Here is a 16,801-nt window from a genome sequence, read left to right on the forward strand (position 1 = left end):
ACAAGTAACATATATAACCACATATAACCTTGTGGCTTACAGGCGGTTTAGTGAACTTGTATCCATGAGTATTGCCTTTAGTATGGAGGTAAATTTGGTGCAAAACTAACTTGTGCAAAAAAATTGTACCTGTAGAAAAAAGTCTAAATTTGTATCTGTAAAAGTCGTGATTTGTATCTGTAAAAAAAATGTGTGCCTGTAAAAAAAAAAAATGTGTCTGTAAAATAAATTTGTACCTGTAAAAAAAAAATGTGTATGTGTAAAACAAATTTGTATCTGTAAAAACAAATTTGTACCTGTAAAAGTCATGATTTGTATCTGTACAAAAAAAAAATTGTACCTGTACAAAAAGTAGAAATTTGTATCTGTAAAAGTTGCGATTTGTACCTGTAGAAATGACAACTTGTAGTCAAAGAAGTCGCCACTAGGAGTCACAAGTGGTTTTTCTGCTGCTGTTCAGTGACGTGAGTTTTGCCCCATTTGTCGCGCTACAAATGGAGCAAAACTAATTTGTACTTGTAGAGCGCCGTGATTTGTACTCGTAGAAGAAGAGGGCGGGCTCTGGAGGATTTGGGCGGGCTAAAGCTCAACCTCATTGGTTGAGCGAACGACCGTGGGTTGAACTCAAATGACGCCCATAAATCCGCAATTCCAAACAGAGTAGCCACACTTGTTTACGCGTCATTTTGGAAGAAGAGGACGTCCCAGGCGTGAAAATTGCAACATGGTTCAATATACGAACACCGTGTGGAACAGCTTAAACGTTGGTTGACATGCAGAGCACTCCAAGTGGGCAGAAAGAAAGAAGTTTTAGTATGAAGGTAAAATTTATTGTACGAACATAGCTCGTAATCCGGTGCTAGCGAGCTAGCTCATCTCATGTTGTTGTCACGAAAACTGAACACATTGAAGTCACGATTTGTATTTCAAGATTTGAAGCCTACCAGTGTAAACATACGATCAATAGCTTGTACCTGTAAAAAAAAAGTGGACAATACTCAGCTACTTGTATTTGACTAACATTATATTCAAGCATCTGTACTCTTACTATCATAATAAAATGAAAACAAAACGTTTTTACTGCGAGTGGATCTTTAAGCCGCTACAGGTATTTTAACCTAAACCCTTTACCGTCTGTATTTAATCAATTAATTTCAAATATTACAATTTATTGATAAATGTCAGTATTTTTGCAATGTATGCTTTGCAAACAGTTAAAATAAAAGGCTCTTACACTTTTAAACGTACACATTTGCTTTCAACAGTGAAGCCAAATAAAAATAATGCAAATGGGAATGTTTATAAACAATGTCTGTGTCTATCAGTATTACCACTATTTCTGATATTAAGATGTGACAAAATCTTTGTTTGTTTTCTGGCTAACAAGATAAAGCTAAACATTTAACTGATTACGTATAATGTCAGTGGCTGTGTTTTGATGACACAGCTAGGAAGCTATGATTATTTTTTATTGTATGAATATGCTGACCCAATCATTCTATTCGCACAGATGCCAGCATGCAGTCAATCAAAGCTACTTCTTGATCAATCGCTAGACGGTGGCACATGGTGTGACATCAAACCTGCTTCAAAGTGGCTGTGAAGTCCAACAAATGAGAATCCTTGATACACAGGTTACTGTTCTGAGAGAATTTCACTACAAACACCTTTGGGAAAGTGAAGAAATTATGCTTTCTAAATGTCTTCCAATTTTGAGTTTGAAATGTTGCAGGAGTACAATTTAATCCATATTGAGAGTTATTTGAAATAGTCATTTCAAATAACAACATGTATCATTCAATAAACAAGATTGTGCATCATTTGAAATGTTTTATTTGATGTCTAGAAGAGCCGTTTCTGCATCCATCCAAGACGAGAACAGTATTCTTCTCACAAAAAGAACAAAAGTTATTGATGGAGCTGTATGAGGAATTCAAGACTCACCAAAAAAGGCAATACTGCTGCTATCACTAAGACGAGGGAAATATGATTGGCAAAAAAAAAAAAAAAAAGCAGACAGACTAAATATATAAGTTATAATTGTTTCATGTTAGATGTGTATTTCACATTAATCGTGTTATTAATTATTGATTTAATGTAAAGCACCTCGAATTGACCTACATATTCATTCTTCACTGTTACATCTCAACAGTAGCCAAAAGCGATCATGGCAGCAAGACTAAATAGGTGTTGAGCTGTAAATATATGTTGCCCATTATTGTAGCCACCAGAAAAAAAGACTGACCACTGCCACAGGTGGGGGAGGGGACCACAGCCTGCTACATTCACATCAGCAGAAGATCTGCAAAATAATTTTCCATAATCCAGTTTGATGGAATACCCCCAGGTGTCATCTCCTGTCTCTTGGCTGCTTTCTGATGGAGTTGGGTCATCCTTTTCACTGATGCTTCAGCATGGTCTCCAGCAGTTGTCTCCACCTTTTGAGGAAGATTTTGAAATTTATGAGATTCTTATTTAATTAAAAATAAATAAACTAACATTTGACCTAGTTACTTTTGTTAAAGTAGCTGTGTGACAGTGACACTGCTCACATCTTAGTGATACAGATAGACTAGCATTTCAAAAGCAGAATAGCCAATATTTAAATAAGAGTAATGTTACATTGGAAAATGTAACTCAAGTAGAAATAAAAAGCGCAGAAAAAATACTTGCACAAATATTTGAGTACTGTGAGTGATGAGTAAACTAAGAGTGTAAGAGCAAAATACTGACATTTATCAATAAATTGTAATATTTGAAATTAATTGATTAAATACAGACGGTAAAGGGTTGAGGTTAAAATACCTGTAGCGGCTTAAAGATCCACTCGCAGTAAAAACGTTTTGTTTTCATTTTATTATGATAGTAAGAGTACAGCTGCTTGAATATAATGTTAGTCAAATACAAGTAGCTGAGTACTGTCCACTTTTTTTTTTTTTTTACAGGTACAAGCTATTGATCGTATGTTTACACTGGTAGGCTTCAAATCTTGAAATACAAATCGTGACTTCAATGTATTCAGTTTTCATGACAACAACATGAGATGAGCTAGCTCGCTAGCACCGGATTACGAGCTATGTTCGTACAATAAATCTTACCTTCATACTAAAACTTCTTTCTTTCTGCCCACTTGGAGTGCTCTGCATGTCAACCAACGTTTAAGCTGTTCCACACGGTGTTCGTATATTGAACCATGTTGCAATTTTCACGCCTGGGACGTCCTCTTCTTCCAAAATGACGCGTAAACAAGTGTGGCTACTCTGTTTGGAATTGCGGATTTATGGGCGTCATTTGAGTTCAACCCACGGTCGTTCGCTCAACCAATGAGGTTGAGCTTTAGCCCGCCCAAATCCTCCAGAGCCCGCCCTCTTCTTCTACGAGTACAAATCACGGCGCTCTACAAGTACAAATTAGTTTTGCTCCATTTGTAGCGCGACAAATGGGGCAAAACTCACGTCACTGAACAGCAGCAGAAAAACCACTTGTGACTCCTAGTGGCGACTTCTTTGACTACAAGTTGTCATTTCTACAGGTACAAATCGCAACTTTTACAGATACAAATTTCTACTTTTTGTACAGGTACAAATTTTTTTTTGTACAGATACAAATCATGACTTTTACAGGTACAAATTTGTTTTTACAGATACAAATTTGTTTTACACATACACATTTTTTTTTTACAGGTACAAATTTATTTTACAGACACAATTTTTTTTTTTACAGGCACACATTTTTTTTACAGATACAAATCACGACTTTTACAGATACAAATTTAGACTTTTTTCTACAGGTACAAATTTTTTGCACAAGTTAGTTTTGCACCAAATTTACCTCCATACTTTAGCCAACAGAGGGCGCGATCTCCTCTCTCCTCTCCTGAAAAGCTGGAAGGCGTTCTCGCGCTCAAAGCCCCGCCCCCCACGCTAAAACACTGCCAATAAATTGGAACTGAAAACCAGAGTTGAAACTGAAAACCTGAGACACTCGAGAGAAAAAAAGTGTTAAAAATCTGTCAAAAAAAAAAAAAAGACTACAAGAATACAAAAAAATATGCTCAAAGAAAATAGTGGTTTTTTTAATGATTGTATTTTATTTTTTAATACAACATTTTAAAATGCCAATACTTGTTTCAATGTCAGCCTTTTACACAATGACATTTTTTTTCTCTAAACCAAATCTTATTGTTAGTGTTGTGGCTCCATAGGGTCGCGGGGGTGCTCGCTTCGGGCAGTAGGCGGGGTACACCCTGAACTGGCAACTTGCCAGCCAATTGCAGGGCGCACAGCGACGAACAACTATCCGCACTCACAGTCGCACCTCCGGACAATTCAGAGCGCTCAATTAACTTGCCATGCATGTATTTGGTGGAATGTGGGAGGGGACCGAACCACCCGGAGAAAACCTACACATTTTCAGAAGAGTTAAAAAAAATAATAATCTGAATTTGTCCAAATATTAAAATGTAATGATGATAATGACTAATAATAATTGTTGCAAAAACTAGTTTGTCATACGATAAAATAAATTCTAGTAATACTGTATTCAGCTTTATTCCCATAAAATTGCACTCTCAAATTTGGACTTTATACCCATAATTATGAAAAAAAAATCCACTTCAAATTCCATACTTTGTCTTCTCTGCTCTAAAATACACCACCAACATGTAACAACTTTTTGCATGTAAAATTACAATGTTTCTTCTCACTATATTACAAGATCAAAAACTTTTATATATAGGCTATATATAAGACTTCCTGTAATAGCCAAACTTCATTCTCATAAATGTAAAACTTTACCGTTGTATGTGTGTGTGTATGTATATATATATATATATATATATATATATATATATATATATATATATATATATATATATATATTTTATTTTTTTTAAGATCATAAAATTAAGATTTCTTTCCTCACAAAATGTAAACTTGCCATAAAAATTATAAATAATCAACATTTTTTTCTTGTAATGTTACAGCTCTCATTAAATTACAAGTTTGGCAACTTCATTATTTTGATGTTCTTCTCACCATAATACAATATTAATCTTGTAAGATTATAATTTAAGACAACAATTTCGTTCAAATTATCCATTTTTTTTCTCAATATGACAATTTGGTGTAAACTGATATGACAATTTCATCCTCATACCATAACGACTGAAACTATGATTTATTTTTGTCCTGTATGACTTCATTGACTTAATATTACTCTTTTTCTTGTAGTATTCGAATTGTATTTTCCTAATATTCTGTTTGTTTGTTTTATTACTTTATTCCTGCAATGATGACTTTATTCTTGTGGTTGATTTCTTGTAATATTGCAAATCTATAATATTGCAACCTTGTACTTTCAACTTTTTCTCATTAATAAAACTTTTTTTTATTTGATTAATTGTGACTTTTTAATTCACACAACTGACACCTTTATCTGTATTCTTCTAAAATTAGGAGTTGTTTGTCATAGAATTAAAAAACCAAAACATGTTTTATTCAGTCATCATCTGAACATCAGCTTGTAGATTTTACTTTCTCCCCCGACTCGTAATAAAATTACCTTGACATCATTACACGGTTTCCTTGTCTTATTTTTCTTTTTCCCTCCCCTCATAAGGGATTTCAATTTACAAATGCAATTATACTTTGAATCCATTATTCAGCCGCTGCGGTGCACCAAGTGCCCTGCCTTGTAATTATGCATCAGGCCGCCACTAGGCTCGCGTAATTGCTTTGGCATGCCCTCGACCCCTTACACAAACACACACATTACAAATTGTCCGGTAATGTTCTTACGTAAGCGGAAAAAGTCTTCCTTTTGTAATTTGCTCATTCTTTCTGCGCGTGAATTATTGAACAGTAATGTCAAGTAGCCACACGATGCTCACGTTTCATGTTGCTTTATTTTTGGGTCCTGTTTTGCTGCATTTTCATGAACAATGCTTGAATGCCTTTTTATTCTCTGTGCGTTCTTTTAATTATTCAGCTTTTTGGATGGGCGATGGGGGAGTTTGAAATACTCCCTCCTCGTTGTTTAGATTAGGATATTTATTGAAAATTCAGCCGAACAGAACACGATTTGTGAGGGGAAAGACAGAGAGAAAAGAGAACAGTACAGAAAGAAACGCCCAAAAAAACAAAACTGGCAGAATTACAGTCAGTTTCTAACATTACATGGGAGTCACGTTTCTATATGTGGAAGCGAGCTCGGCCTACGCACTGTGAGGACGAGATGCAACCAGTAAAAAGTGGACCGTTGGCGCTGTCTGGCCACCACCACCATGTCATGGAGAAGATTTGATAAACGTGATTCTGTAGTGCAGTATTTTCACCAGAATGCCATTTCCACAGTCAAAAATAACAATTCACTCTTACGTAGCGATCATGACTTTCACACAAGCACGCGCAACTACGCGGGAAAGTCGTTATCATTCAAAGTCAGAGTTTCATGAAATAAAATGCACGTTCATACCAATCTTGCCCGACACACTCATAATAAAATCAGGAACAAATCGAAGCGCAAAGCAACTTTTCGGAATTGTGAAGAAATAAGTCATTGTTGAGGCATTGTGCTTGTTAGATGTGATTTGAATAAATGAGCCCTAGATCGGAAGTATATGTCAAATGGCGTGGCCGGTCAATGATAATTGATCACTCACATTGACTTGCAAATCAGTGCATGAGCTATAAGTAGAAGATGAGAAAATACACAAAAGCAACAAAATGGTGAATTAAAAGGTAATATATAGTAAGTGAAGATCAGAAAAATTTAGCTTTTTTTACTTAGATTTGGTCCTGCTTGGATTATGAGTTGGGCAAGATTCTGTATATGTGTGTATTTTGTTTCATGAAACGCCTTCTCGGCCATGCAGACTGTGTTGGCAAGGCAGGATACACAAGCAAACGCGTGCCTGTGCACGTGTCAGTTTATGGTCACCCCACTGTAAAAGTTCTGCTTCCGTGTGTATCTTTGCAGTGCTGAAGGATTTAGCATGTCACGAGAGAGGCCAGTCCCGGGACTTGACATAATACCATGTCATTGGGAGTAACCCCCCCCCCCCCCCCCCCGCCCCCCAGCAACTATAACTCATTTGCATTTCATCGGACAATGAGGATGGGTGCATTGGCCTAACATTCAAATAGGGGAAACGTAGGTAACAATGCGCATCTTTTTAGTCCGATTTGAACCTTTTTTCACCATGTGCTCCAATGTCAAGTATTATGTAACTCAGTGATGTGCGGTCAGGTTAGGCAAGGTAGAAACTGCCTACCCCAGGCTGGAATGAAAGTAGAAACCGTTTGCCTTTTTCTATTTATTTTAATAATTTATTTCATTTCAGAAAGCCTACACTACCCATAGGTTCAAAAGTGGTAACATTTGGTGATTTTCATACCTCAATTAAAAATGACTTATTACTTCATCTGGCCTGCAGGCAAAAATGCTGTAAATAGTATCCTCGGCTTTTCCCAGCCCTGTCTGCGCATGCGTACTCAGTTTCCCAGTAGAAAAGTCCTTTACGCAGATAGGCAGATCGCTACGCGGCCTTTTTACGTCGCTGTATTGTTCCTATGCGAACGTACTTTCGCACAGGGCATTCGTGAATTCAAAACACAGCGGTAAGATGACGTCACTCTGGAGAATATAAAACTATTTTCACGCCATCTTTTGAAGGATGGGAGACCAACACCTTAGCCTTGTATCCGTACTTTTCACAAAGAAAGGTGCAAAAGGAAAGATTGGCTTTGTGGATGTCCTTCAATTAACTGGCTGTTTCATTTTACATGGTGTTTAGCATTGCTACTGCTAGCTTGATTTTGTGAGCATTTAGGCTGTTTTACAGGGAGATATTCACTTTATTACATTCTTTCCGGGCGTCCGAGCGGGTTTGAAATTGTCCGTTTTTCGTTGTGCGGCAAATGGGAGGCAGAGTGCACTGCAGCGTTGAATGTGGCTGTTGACGGTGGCACAGAACTTTAGTAGCTGAGTGGCAAATGTTGAGCTGCCGCACCGCTCGAAGTAAAAACAATAAAAATAAAAAGTGAGCAATGTTTTTTTCGTTTAATTTTCTACCCATATAGAGGAGGCATATGTTTACATAGTTTGACTGTATGGCATCTTGTATCTGAGTATCAAGTATCTCGAGGCTGAATGTCCTCTTTTTGGGGGGAAATATGGTCACCCGTTGTACACTCGCCTGCCGACACTATGTATTAGTTGTACTTTGTCTTCCTCAGCTCTCATGAGAAGCTGTTCTTAATTGCCTTGCATAAATACATTATTAATGACTGTTGAATTGAATTAAAAAGGGTGGGGGCTCGCCCAAGTGTCCTCCCAGGCCTGCCATGTGGTCTTTACGCATCGTTGTGGTCATCTGTGATTTGGAGTTGCTATAATGCCACGTCACTGTGACATCACTGACCACTGACTCAATGTTGAACCTTCCCCCAATAGTCTCAGCTGGACGCAGCGTCTTGAAGCATCATTAGTGCATGTGTGTTCCCATGTTGAACATGCATTGCTGTGGTTACTGGCTGTCAACTCGTAGCTACTAGTGAAAACATTCCATCCACTTAAAAATGATGTGTTCAATATGCAGTAGTGAGAGCTGAATGTCTTTCGTGCACTGTAAAGACGCAAACATTATGTAGCAGGAGAATCGACGTAATCTGTTTTGTTTGTTTGTTTTGTTTTTGGTAGCCCTCTTAATGAAAACGGGTAAAAACAGTATCCCTCCATGTTACTTTCCCAGGGCTTCTAGACCGCTTACAGCTGCAACAACAGTTTTGTGGTTTGTACACAAACATTCATCTCAGGATGCTGCTCATACAAATGTGCGCACGGACTGCAGTCCGGCGTTGCTCTCATTTAATGCCATACACGATAAACAGTATTTTTTTTCTAACGATTTCGTAATGCTTCAAAATGCCGAAAAAGTGCAAAAGTTGTCTTTATTTCCAAAAATAAAGCAAAAGACAAAAGCATTCCCTTTTTCTCCAAGTAATTATTGTCCTTTTAGCATTCTAAACGTTATTTCAGTTTGTGTCTTCATGGTCTTTTCTTAAAGGCTCAAGGGCCACATTTGGTTTTTAACATGGGCAGACGGGCCAGGTGAACTGTTGAAATATATTATCTTGAAAATGGTATTGGTTCAATAATTGCCCAATCACTTAATAGAACATTTTTGTCTGCATATTCTATTTTTTCTTATTCTACCCATATTAGTCATTTCATTATCTACAATATATAAATTATATACTGTGATAAATGAATTGATACATTTTTATATTTTAACAGGACTCGTCGTACGGGATGTTTGTGGCCCGCGGGCCATAACTTTTCCAACCCTCACACTGCTGAACTTGAATAGCGTTAGTTGGATTACAATCACTTTAAAGACACGCGGAACATATCAAATGCTGTTGTTTACGTCCCCTTTGAACAGAGCCAGTGGGTCAACATCAAAAGCAAGATTTTGCAGGAAAAAAAAAAAGACGCGCGACTGATTTCCGCGAAATTTTTTTTTGCAGCGTTTAGGCAAGAGAACATTTTGGTGTGAATCCAAGACATTTCTATGTATCATGGTGGGAAAACACCCCAGAAAGCCACAGGAGACGATGGAAAAACCCCAAACTCGGATAAATGTGAGAGTTGTGTGAGGGAGGACATCCGGCATAAAGTGAAAATCTCTGCAAAATTGCCACATCAGAGACGTAACAGAAGGCCCGACACCTCTGGAGGCAGTAAATTGCTTGGTTGATGTTGTCTGATCTTCATTCTGTTTTACGCACAGTGCAAAAGCGGCTCGGGTAATGCAATCCTGATTCTCGTTACATCCATGGAGTGAAACACACACACACACAAACCGAACAGTTTTGGCCTTGGCAGTCAGGTGTCTTTGTTATGGATTTCTCTAGGCAGGAAACTGCTGGCTCAATATTCACGCTCACATTCACACCTATCAACGATAGAGTCTTGAAATTTGCTTTGAGAAGGAAGCTGCAGTACTGGGCAAGACCAACACAAGCATGAGGAGAACATGCAAACGGCAATGTGGAAGGCCAGAGCCCAGATTTGAACCTTGAACCTCAGACATGTAAAGCAGATGTGCCAACTATCTGACCACTGTGTTGCCGCCAAGCAAATCATGTCAAGAAAAGCTGGAGTCTTTGAGGCTGCTCCGAATGCTAGAATGATTAGACAGGCATAAGAAAGCAGTAATCCCTCCCTCCTTCACAGGATCACAGGTTCATGGTAACGCTATTTCAAATACATTTTTTTGCGCATTATTTTGATCTGCCTCCTGCTTGTTTTGGGTGTTATTTCCACTGTTGGCCACTAGATGGTGGCACATTATTTTTTTTCCACACAGCTGAACAGCTCAGCCTAGTTTTTTCTTATTTAATCCTGCTTTTTACGCCTACAGAAAGCAAAGGCTGTAGGTTCTTGTTATAATATACGTCTTTGGGCATGCCTTATGAGGATTGATTGATTGATTGATTGATTGATTGATTGATTGATTGATTGATTGATTGATTGATTGGTTGATTGATTGCTGGGGTGGTCTGGAATGTAACCCCTGCAATGGAGGGGGGGGGATTACTCTTGTGGAAATATGTACAAGGTCTATCTTTGGGGTTTTTGTTCATAAAGTGAGCAGGTGACTGAATGTATGAGGCATAAATCGGAATTACTGTTTCACACTCTGTGTCCTTACACCTCTGACACCTCAGTCCTGACCGGAGGTCCCAAATGGAGACCGACGGCCGACCAGCTGGCCTTCTGCTTGACAAAGAGCTTCAACTTGTCCCGGAAGGTCTCCCCCAGAAAGCTGTAGATGATGGGGTTGAGGCAGCTGTTGGAGAAGGCGGCCAGGTTGACGATGTGGCCCGCCAGCGGGTAGTCGTGCCACAGCGTGGCGGTGGTCCTGCGGGCCGGGTCGGCGGTGCCTTGCAGCAGCTGGATGCTGATGAAGACGTTCTCGGGCAGCCAGCAGATGAAGAAGACCAGCACCACCACCACGATCATGCGCAGCGCCTTCTGCCGCCTTGGCCACAGGCCGCGGTGCTTCTGCGCCCGCATGAGGAGCCGGACGATCAGGGAGTAGCACAGGCCGATGACGGAGAAGGGCACCAGGAAGCCGATGGTCACCTCCAGCCACTGGATCTCGAAGACGTTGGCGAAGCAGAAGTGGAGCTCGCCGCGATGCTGCGTCTGCACGATGGTGAAGGGCAGAAGCGTGGCCAGGATGGACGCCATCCAGATGAGGCCGCAGCTGAGCTTGGCGTGCCGCATGGTCCTCAGTGGGCTGCAGCCCACCGAGCCGGCCAGCGCCACGTAGCGGTCGAAGCTCATCCACGTGAGGAAGAAGATGCTGCTGTACATGTTGACCTGCAGGAAGAGCGACATGAAGGTGCACAGCACGGCGTAGTCGTAGTACTTCTCGTTGAGGTTGAACACCTCGATGAGCGAGTCGGCCACCAGGATCAGGTCGGCCACCGCCAGGTTGACAAAGTACAGGTCGGGGATGGTCATCTTCTCGCGGTGGTTCAGGTTGACCACCAGGATCAGGATGTTGCCGATGAATCCGATGGGGAAGAGGAGGATGGTGTAGAGGCAGGACAGGAAGAGACCGATGGCGTAAGACTCCTCCGAGGTCTCGGTGGAGTTGAACTCGTCGGAAGCGTTGACCGTGACGTTAACGTAAATCCACACCAGGGAGGTGGTCTGCACTTCCATAGTGGCTGCAGGGGGAACGTTTCGCATCACCTGACACCGCTACATGGTTGGAGCCCGTCAGCTGGGCGGGCCCGATCATCGATCCCCACGGAGGAAAACCAGCGCTTTCGGGATCGGACTCCAGACGCAACACAGAAGCGCCTCCATGCCACCTTTGGCCTTAGCACGCCTTAGATTCGAGTCGATGCGTCACAGGCCGCCGCGTTCCCCCCGCTGCTCCATCTTTATTCAGTGGACCTCGGCTGGAGACAACGGCGATGTGACACCTGAGCTAAGGAGGGAAGAGAAGATTAGAACAAACTCAATGCAAAAGGGAATTTGTTACCAAGGAAAAAGCCAAACTAAACGGTTTTAAGTTCAGTTCAATTCTTGACCCAAAGATTTTCCATGGAAGTAGCAACTCTGAAAAAATCTGTCCTTTTCGTTTTGTCCTAACAGGAGGGCAGACAAATAAGTGCCTTCATTAAAATTCAAGCTTCAGGTTTAAGCAGATGCATTGAAAGTCCTCCTTTAAAATCCTTTTGGCCAATTCCGCCTGCCGCGTCGTCCATATGGCCAACTGAAAACATCGATTCACATTTGGGGCTGTTATCCCACGATTATTAAATACACTGTACACCACGGCACAATATATATAATTACATCACTGTTTTTTTTTAATCATGCGCTTTAACATCAATTGCCTTTGGTTGTCAGACGATCCCCAGAGAAAGAAATCCTGATATCTGTTTGGCCAACATGACCTTTAACAAACATTCCCAGCCCACAGGCTTTTCTCTACACCAGAGGAAACTGCAAAATTAATGCACTTTTATTAGGAATATTGACTTGTTACGCGCAGTGTCCTGCATGCACAAAATAATTAGATGCATTCACGTTTAAAAGGTAAAATGACGCTTTTAGGCTAAACTGTAGTGACATAACACTTCCGTATTATTCCTGATTGAGAGTGTCATCCTGTGTAAGTAAGTGTATGATGAAGTGACTTTTTATTGCTGACATGATTCTTTGCACCATAATATGCTCAATTAACAAGCAGCGGCATTTTAATAAAAATTTTAAATTGTAAAATGTGTAAAAAAAATCAGATAATGGATGCATATTCAATAATGCTAGCTCCTGTTTGTGCACGATTGTCTGACAAAACAGCTGCAAAACAATACACAAATATTACATAACATTGATGAACGCATTAAAAAAGTACAGTAGGGTCATAACAATAACAATACATACTAATGATAACGACCTAAACACCACCCCCCCCAAAAAAATTATAGACATATTTTCAGAATTTCTTTACATGACAAAATAAATTGGAGGTGAAATGAAACTTTTAGATATATATGCACACACGCACACACACACACACACACACACACCATGGGTGTCATTTCCATGCAAAGGGCCTTCGAAGTTCCTCCAAAATAACAACAACAAAATATATGAATTATTCCACTTACTTGTCCCCAAATTTGGCTCTCCTTATCCTGTGCACAAGTCAGACAAGTGGAGATTATCAAATCCCATGTCCGTGATCCTCTGCTGCACCACCTGCTGTGTGCCCCCCCCCCCCCCCACCCCCTTTTCGGGGAGGGGAGGAGGCGGGCCGGAGAAGATGTCACTTGGACTTTTGACATGACCACTCATCCTAAATAAATTGGCTGATTTTAAACAGCTACATCATCACTATTTAACTATGATACACTTTGACAGTTTTTTTCTATGCATATCATTTGCTGATATGACCTCATTTGTGTATGAAGTCATTGCCTCTATTTACAGTATGATGTTCACTGTACAGTAGATGAGGATTTTAATCATGTGAATAGAATACAATATAATAGGGCACCTGTCAATGAGCTGGCATAGACCAGACCTTTGCCGCTGGGAAAATTAATGCAGACTGAATCAGAATAATACAATTGGGATAAAATATCATTATTGTTATAAGCAATTTTCAAGACACCTACTGTCACTTTATAGGCTATTAGAAAGATAAAGAACTGTTGAAGATTAAACACATACGCTAGTTTGTTTTGTTTTTTTAGACACTAAATTGTTTTTGCTCTTTGCTGTTTACAAAAACATGCAAGTTAAGTATTGTTGAAGACTAAACTTTCTGCTTACAAAAACACATCCAGCCTTTGATGTTTGGGAGAATCCATTAGTGTGTAATTCATCCTCAAGGTTGAATGCATTTGATTCGTTAAAGACTAAATTGTCTTTGCTGTTTCCAAAAACAAACGTTTTAGTATTGCTGACAAATAAACCAACTTCATGTTAACAAAAACAGGTTTGTTTCATTGCAAATGACAGCGCAACATAAAAAAAAACCTTTACACTACCTTATAAAAAGTAATTGCAGTAGAGGGGGGGGCGCAGATTGATGACCCCTACCCCCGAGGGCAGAAAGACTAAAGTGAAGGGGAAGTCTTTAAGTTTATGAAAATATGATAATTTCGGAAATTAAAAAAAATAAAAACATTTAAAAACGGAAATTTGGTGACTTGGTTTGTTGAAGGTGAAATTGACTTTTGCGTTATCAAAAAATGCATTCACTGCTACTTTTGTTGAAGACTAAATTGTCTTTGATGTTCATGAAAAATATGCCAATTGGTTTGTTGATATTTTTTGACATTTACACTACTTTTGTTAAGACTAAACTGTCTTTACAAGAAAATAAGGTGTTTTTGTTTTTTAATTACGCGTCTGATGTTTATGAAAATGTGTACATTAGGTTTGTTAAAGACTAAATTGCCATTGATTTTTACGCAAATGTATATGCTACTTTTGTTGAAAACCAACTGTTGATGTTGACAAAAACATCCTAGTTTTGGAGAAGATTGCTACGGAAACCACAACAAAAAATAAATATCTGGAAAAGCAGTTGAAAAAACCCCCCGGATTAATCTGTAGTCTGGAGTGTCTTTGATGCTGTGGAAACGTGCTAGTTTCGTTAAAGGATAACAAAAGTGTGTCCAATTGGTTTATTAATGACTTAATTTCATGTTAATGAAAACACATACACGATATGCAACTTCAATGAATGACTACATCATCTTTGCCGTTTACGAAATGTGCATGCTTGGCTTATTGAATGCAAACGTGTTTTGTTTATGAAAACATGCTAGTTCCATTGACAAGAAGATGAAACCATTCAAAATGGTTCATCTAAATTTCCTTTCATGTTTTACGGAAAGCCATACAAAGCTTCTTTTGTTCCAGATGGAACAACTTTGATGTTTACAAAAACACGTACATTAGGTTAACTAAAGACGGTGTCTTTGATGTTTATTAAAAATACATATCACTGACGTACCTCTAAAATGGCCACTTTTCAACCGTTAACATTGCATCATCAAAGAGAGCAAGCCATTTTCAACATTTTAGATTATTTGTAAAAAAATAACACCCACATGTAGATTGACCAATAGTATATAGATTTATGGGGGAAAAAAATGCTGAAATTGTGACTTTGAATGTCAGTGATATAAATGCTGTCAGCAAGTTTCACAGCAGACAAATCGTCGTTGACATGTGCGAAAACATAACGCCTTTCTACCTCAATGAGGTGGACGCCGGCCAGAAACTTTGTGCCTGGGCAAACTGAATCAAGCTAATAAATATAGAATACAAATTATTTTCATAGGCAACACTTACCATCACCAGACACAACTATAAAATCGTCATCTCCATCTGCGTGGTTCTTATCAGAGCACTTGCTGCTGACGAAAACAAGGCAGATTCATGGCCGAGACTGTGAGAGCGCACAAGCAAAATACATTCAGAGATACAGTAAATACAAAAGAGGGCCTGTTTCAAATTAAATAGGGGCTCTTAATCAATGACAGTGCACATTGCGCAATGACTGTAAAGATTTTCTGTGACCTAATTAGCCTTTAGGCACATGCGAAAACGGAATGAGCTAGTTTCTAATTTAGTGCCTTGCCTGTGTTTGAGGGACTGACGACGAGTGACTGTTTTAGTGCTTCGGGCACTGGGGGTGGGGGAGGGGTGCGGAGGGGGGGTGTAAGTGCAGGACTCAAACCACACTGAAGACTGCACTTCCAAATGGAAGCCACGAGGGGGCCGTCTAGCATAAACAGTGTTTGATTGTGGTTGACGATGACATCTTAACATCTCCAAGAGCCGCAAACCACACACACAAAACGCCAATCTCTTAACTGCATTTTTTTGGGGTGGCGTCTCCATGGCAACAAGGAAAATCAACAAAGGAAGATTGACAAGGGTGAGGAAGGTTACGTTTTCTTCTCTTAATGAGGAGTGATGCAAGGGATATCTGGCATCAAAGACAAGCAACTAATTCGTCACCACAATTTTCGGTCTTTGTTTATGAAAACACATCCGCTAGTTTCGTTAAGGACTCTAATTGACTTAAGTGCTTATGAAAACAGGTAAAGTAGGTTTGTCAAAGAATACGGTAAATCATTTTTAAATACATTAAATTATCTTTTTTACAGAAACATTAGGCTCAAAACTAAGCCATTTATTTCTTTAATGTATCTGAAAAAGCATACATTAGTTTTGTCGAAGACTAAATCATCCGAAATGTTTTCGAAAACACATACAGTACAGGCTACTGAACTGGTACTGTTAGACTAAAATACTTTTGTTAGTTTTTTACTCAAACACATCGATATATTCACTAAAGAGTATATTGTCTCTAATGTTTACAAAGTTTCTTTTTCCTTGCGGTTTTTTTTTTTATAGATCAGGGGAAGTCACTAACATTTGTCAACCATAGGTTTGTGAAGACTTTTAATGCTTTTCTAGGACTAAGGGTTATATAAAATAAACCTGACAAATTGATGATTCTAAATCAACTTTGATCATTCCCCAAAAATGTTTGACATGTACATTTAGCGCTATAAAGACTGCATTATCTTTGACGTTAACAAAAACCAAAACAAAACAAAAGCTCAACATTAGGTTTTTTGATGAAATTGTCTTGATCGGAATGAAAACACATGTGCTAGTTTAGCTGAAGACACAAAATTGTTCTTACGTTAATAGAAGACTTTCACTCTTGACCTCAGGTAAA

General features: G+C 39.2%; 1 protein-coding gene and 1 long non-coding RNA gene across 2 annotated transcripts; one reads left to right on the top strand and one right to left on the bottom strand.

Annotated features, from left to right (window-relative positions):
- The first annotated feature begins 562 nt into the window (after positions 1–562).
- LOC147182363 (uncharacterized) lies at positions 563–1,820 on the top strand. Its single transcript, XR_015096232.1, has 2 exons — positions 563–821; positions 1,511–1,820. It is a non-coding gene; the product is annotated as an uncharacterized LOC147182363 (long non-coding RNA).
- Positions 1,821–9,039: 7,219 nt separating this feature from the next.
- On the bottom strand, positions 9,040–13,303 carry gper1 (G protein-coupled estrogen receptor 1). Its single transcript, XM_086080883.1, has 2 exons — positions 13,200–13,303; positions 9,040–12,010 (listed from the first exon to the last, which is right to left on the bottom strand). The coding sequence occupies exon 2, from the start codon at positions 11,764–11,766 to the stop codon at positions 10,714–10,716; it is 1,053 nt and encodes a 350-aa protein (XP_085937009.1). The 5' UTR covers positions 11,767–12,010; positions 13,200–13,303; the 3' UTR covers positions 9,040–10,713.
- Positions 13,304–16,801: the final 3,498 nt, after the last annotated feature.

Source organism: Leptonotus elevatus, chromosome 1, assembly GCF_054856555.1.
Source record: "Leptonotus elevatus isolate MCC_2025b chromosome 1, RoL_Lele_1.0, whole genome shotgun sequence".
NCBI classification, from domain to species: Eukaryota; Metazoa; Chordata; class Actinopteri; order Syngnathiformes; family Syngnathidae; genus Leptonotus; species Leptonotus elevatus.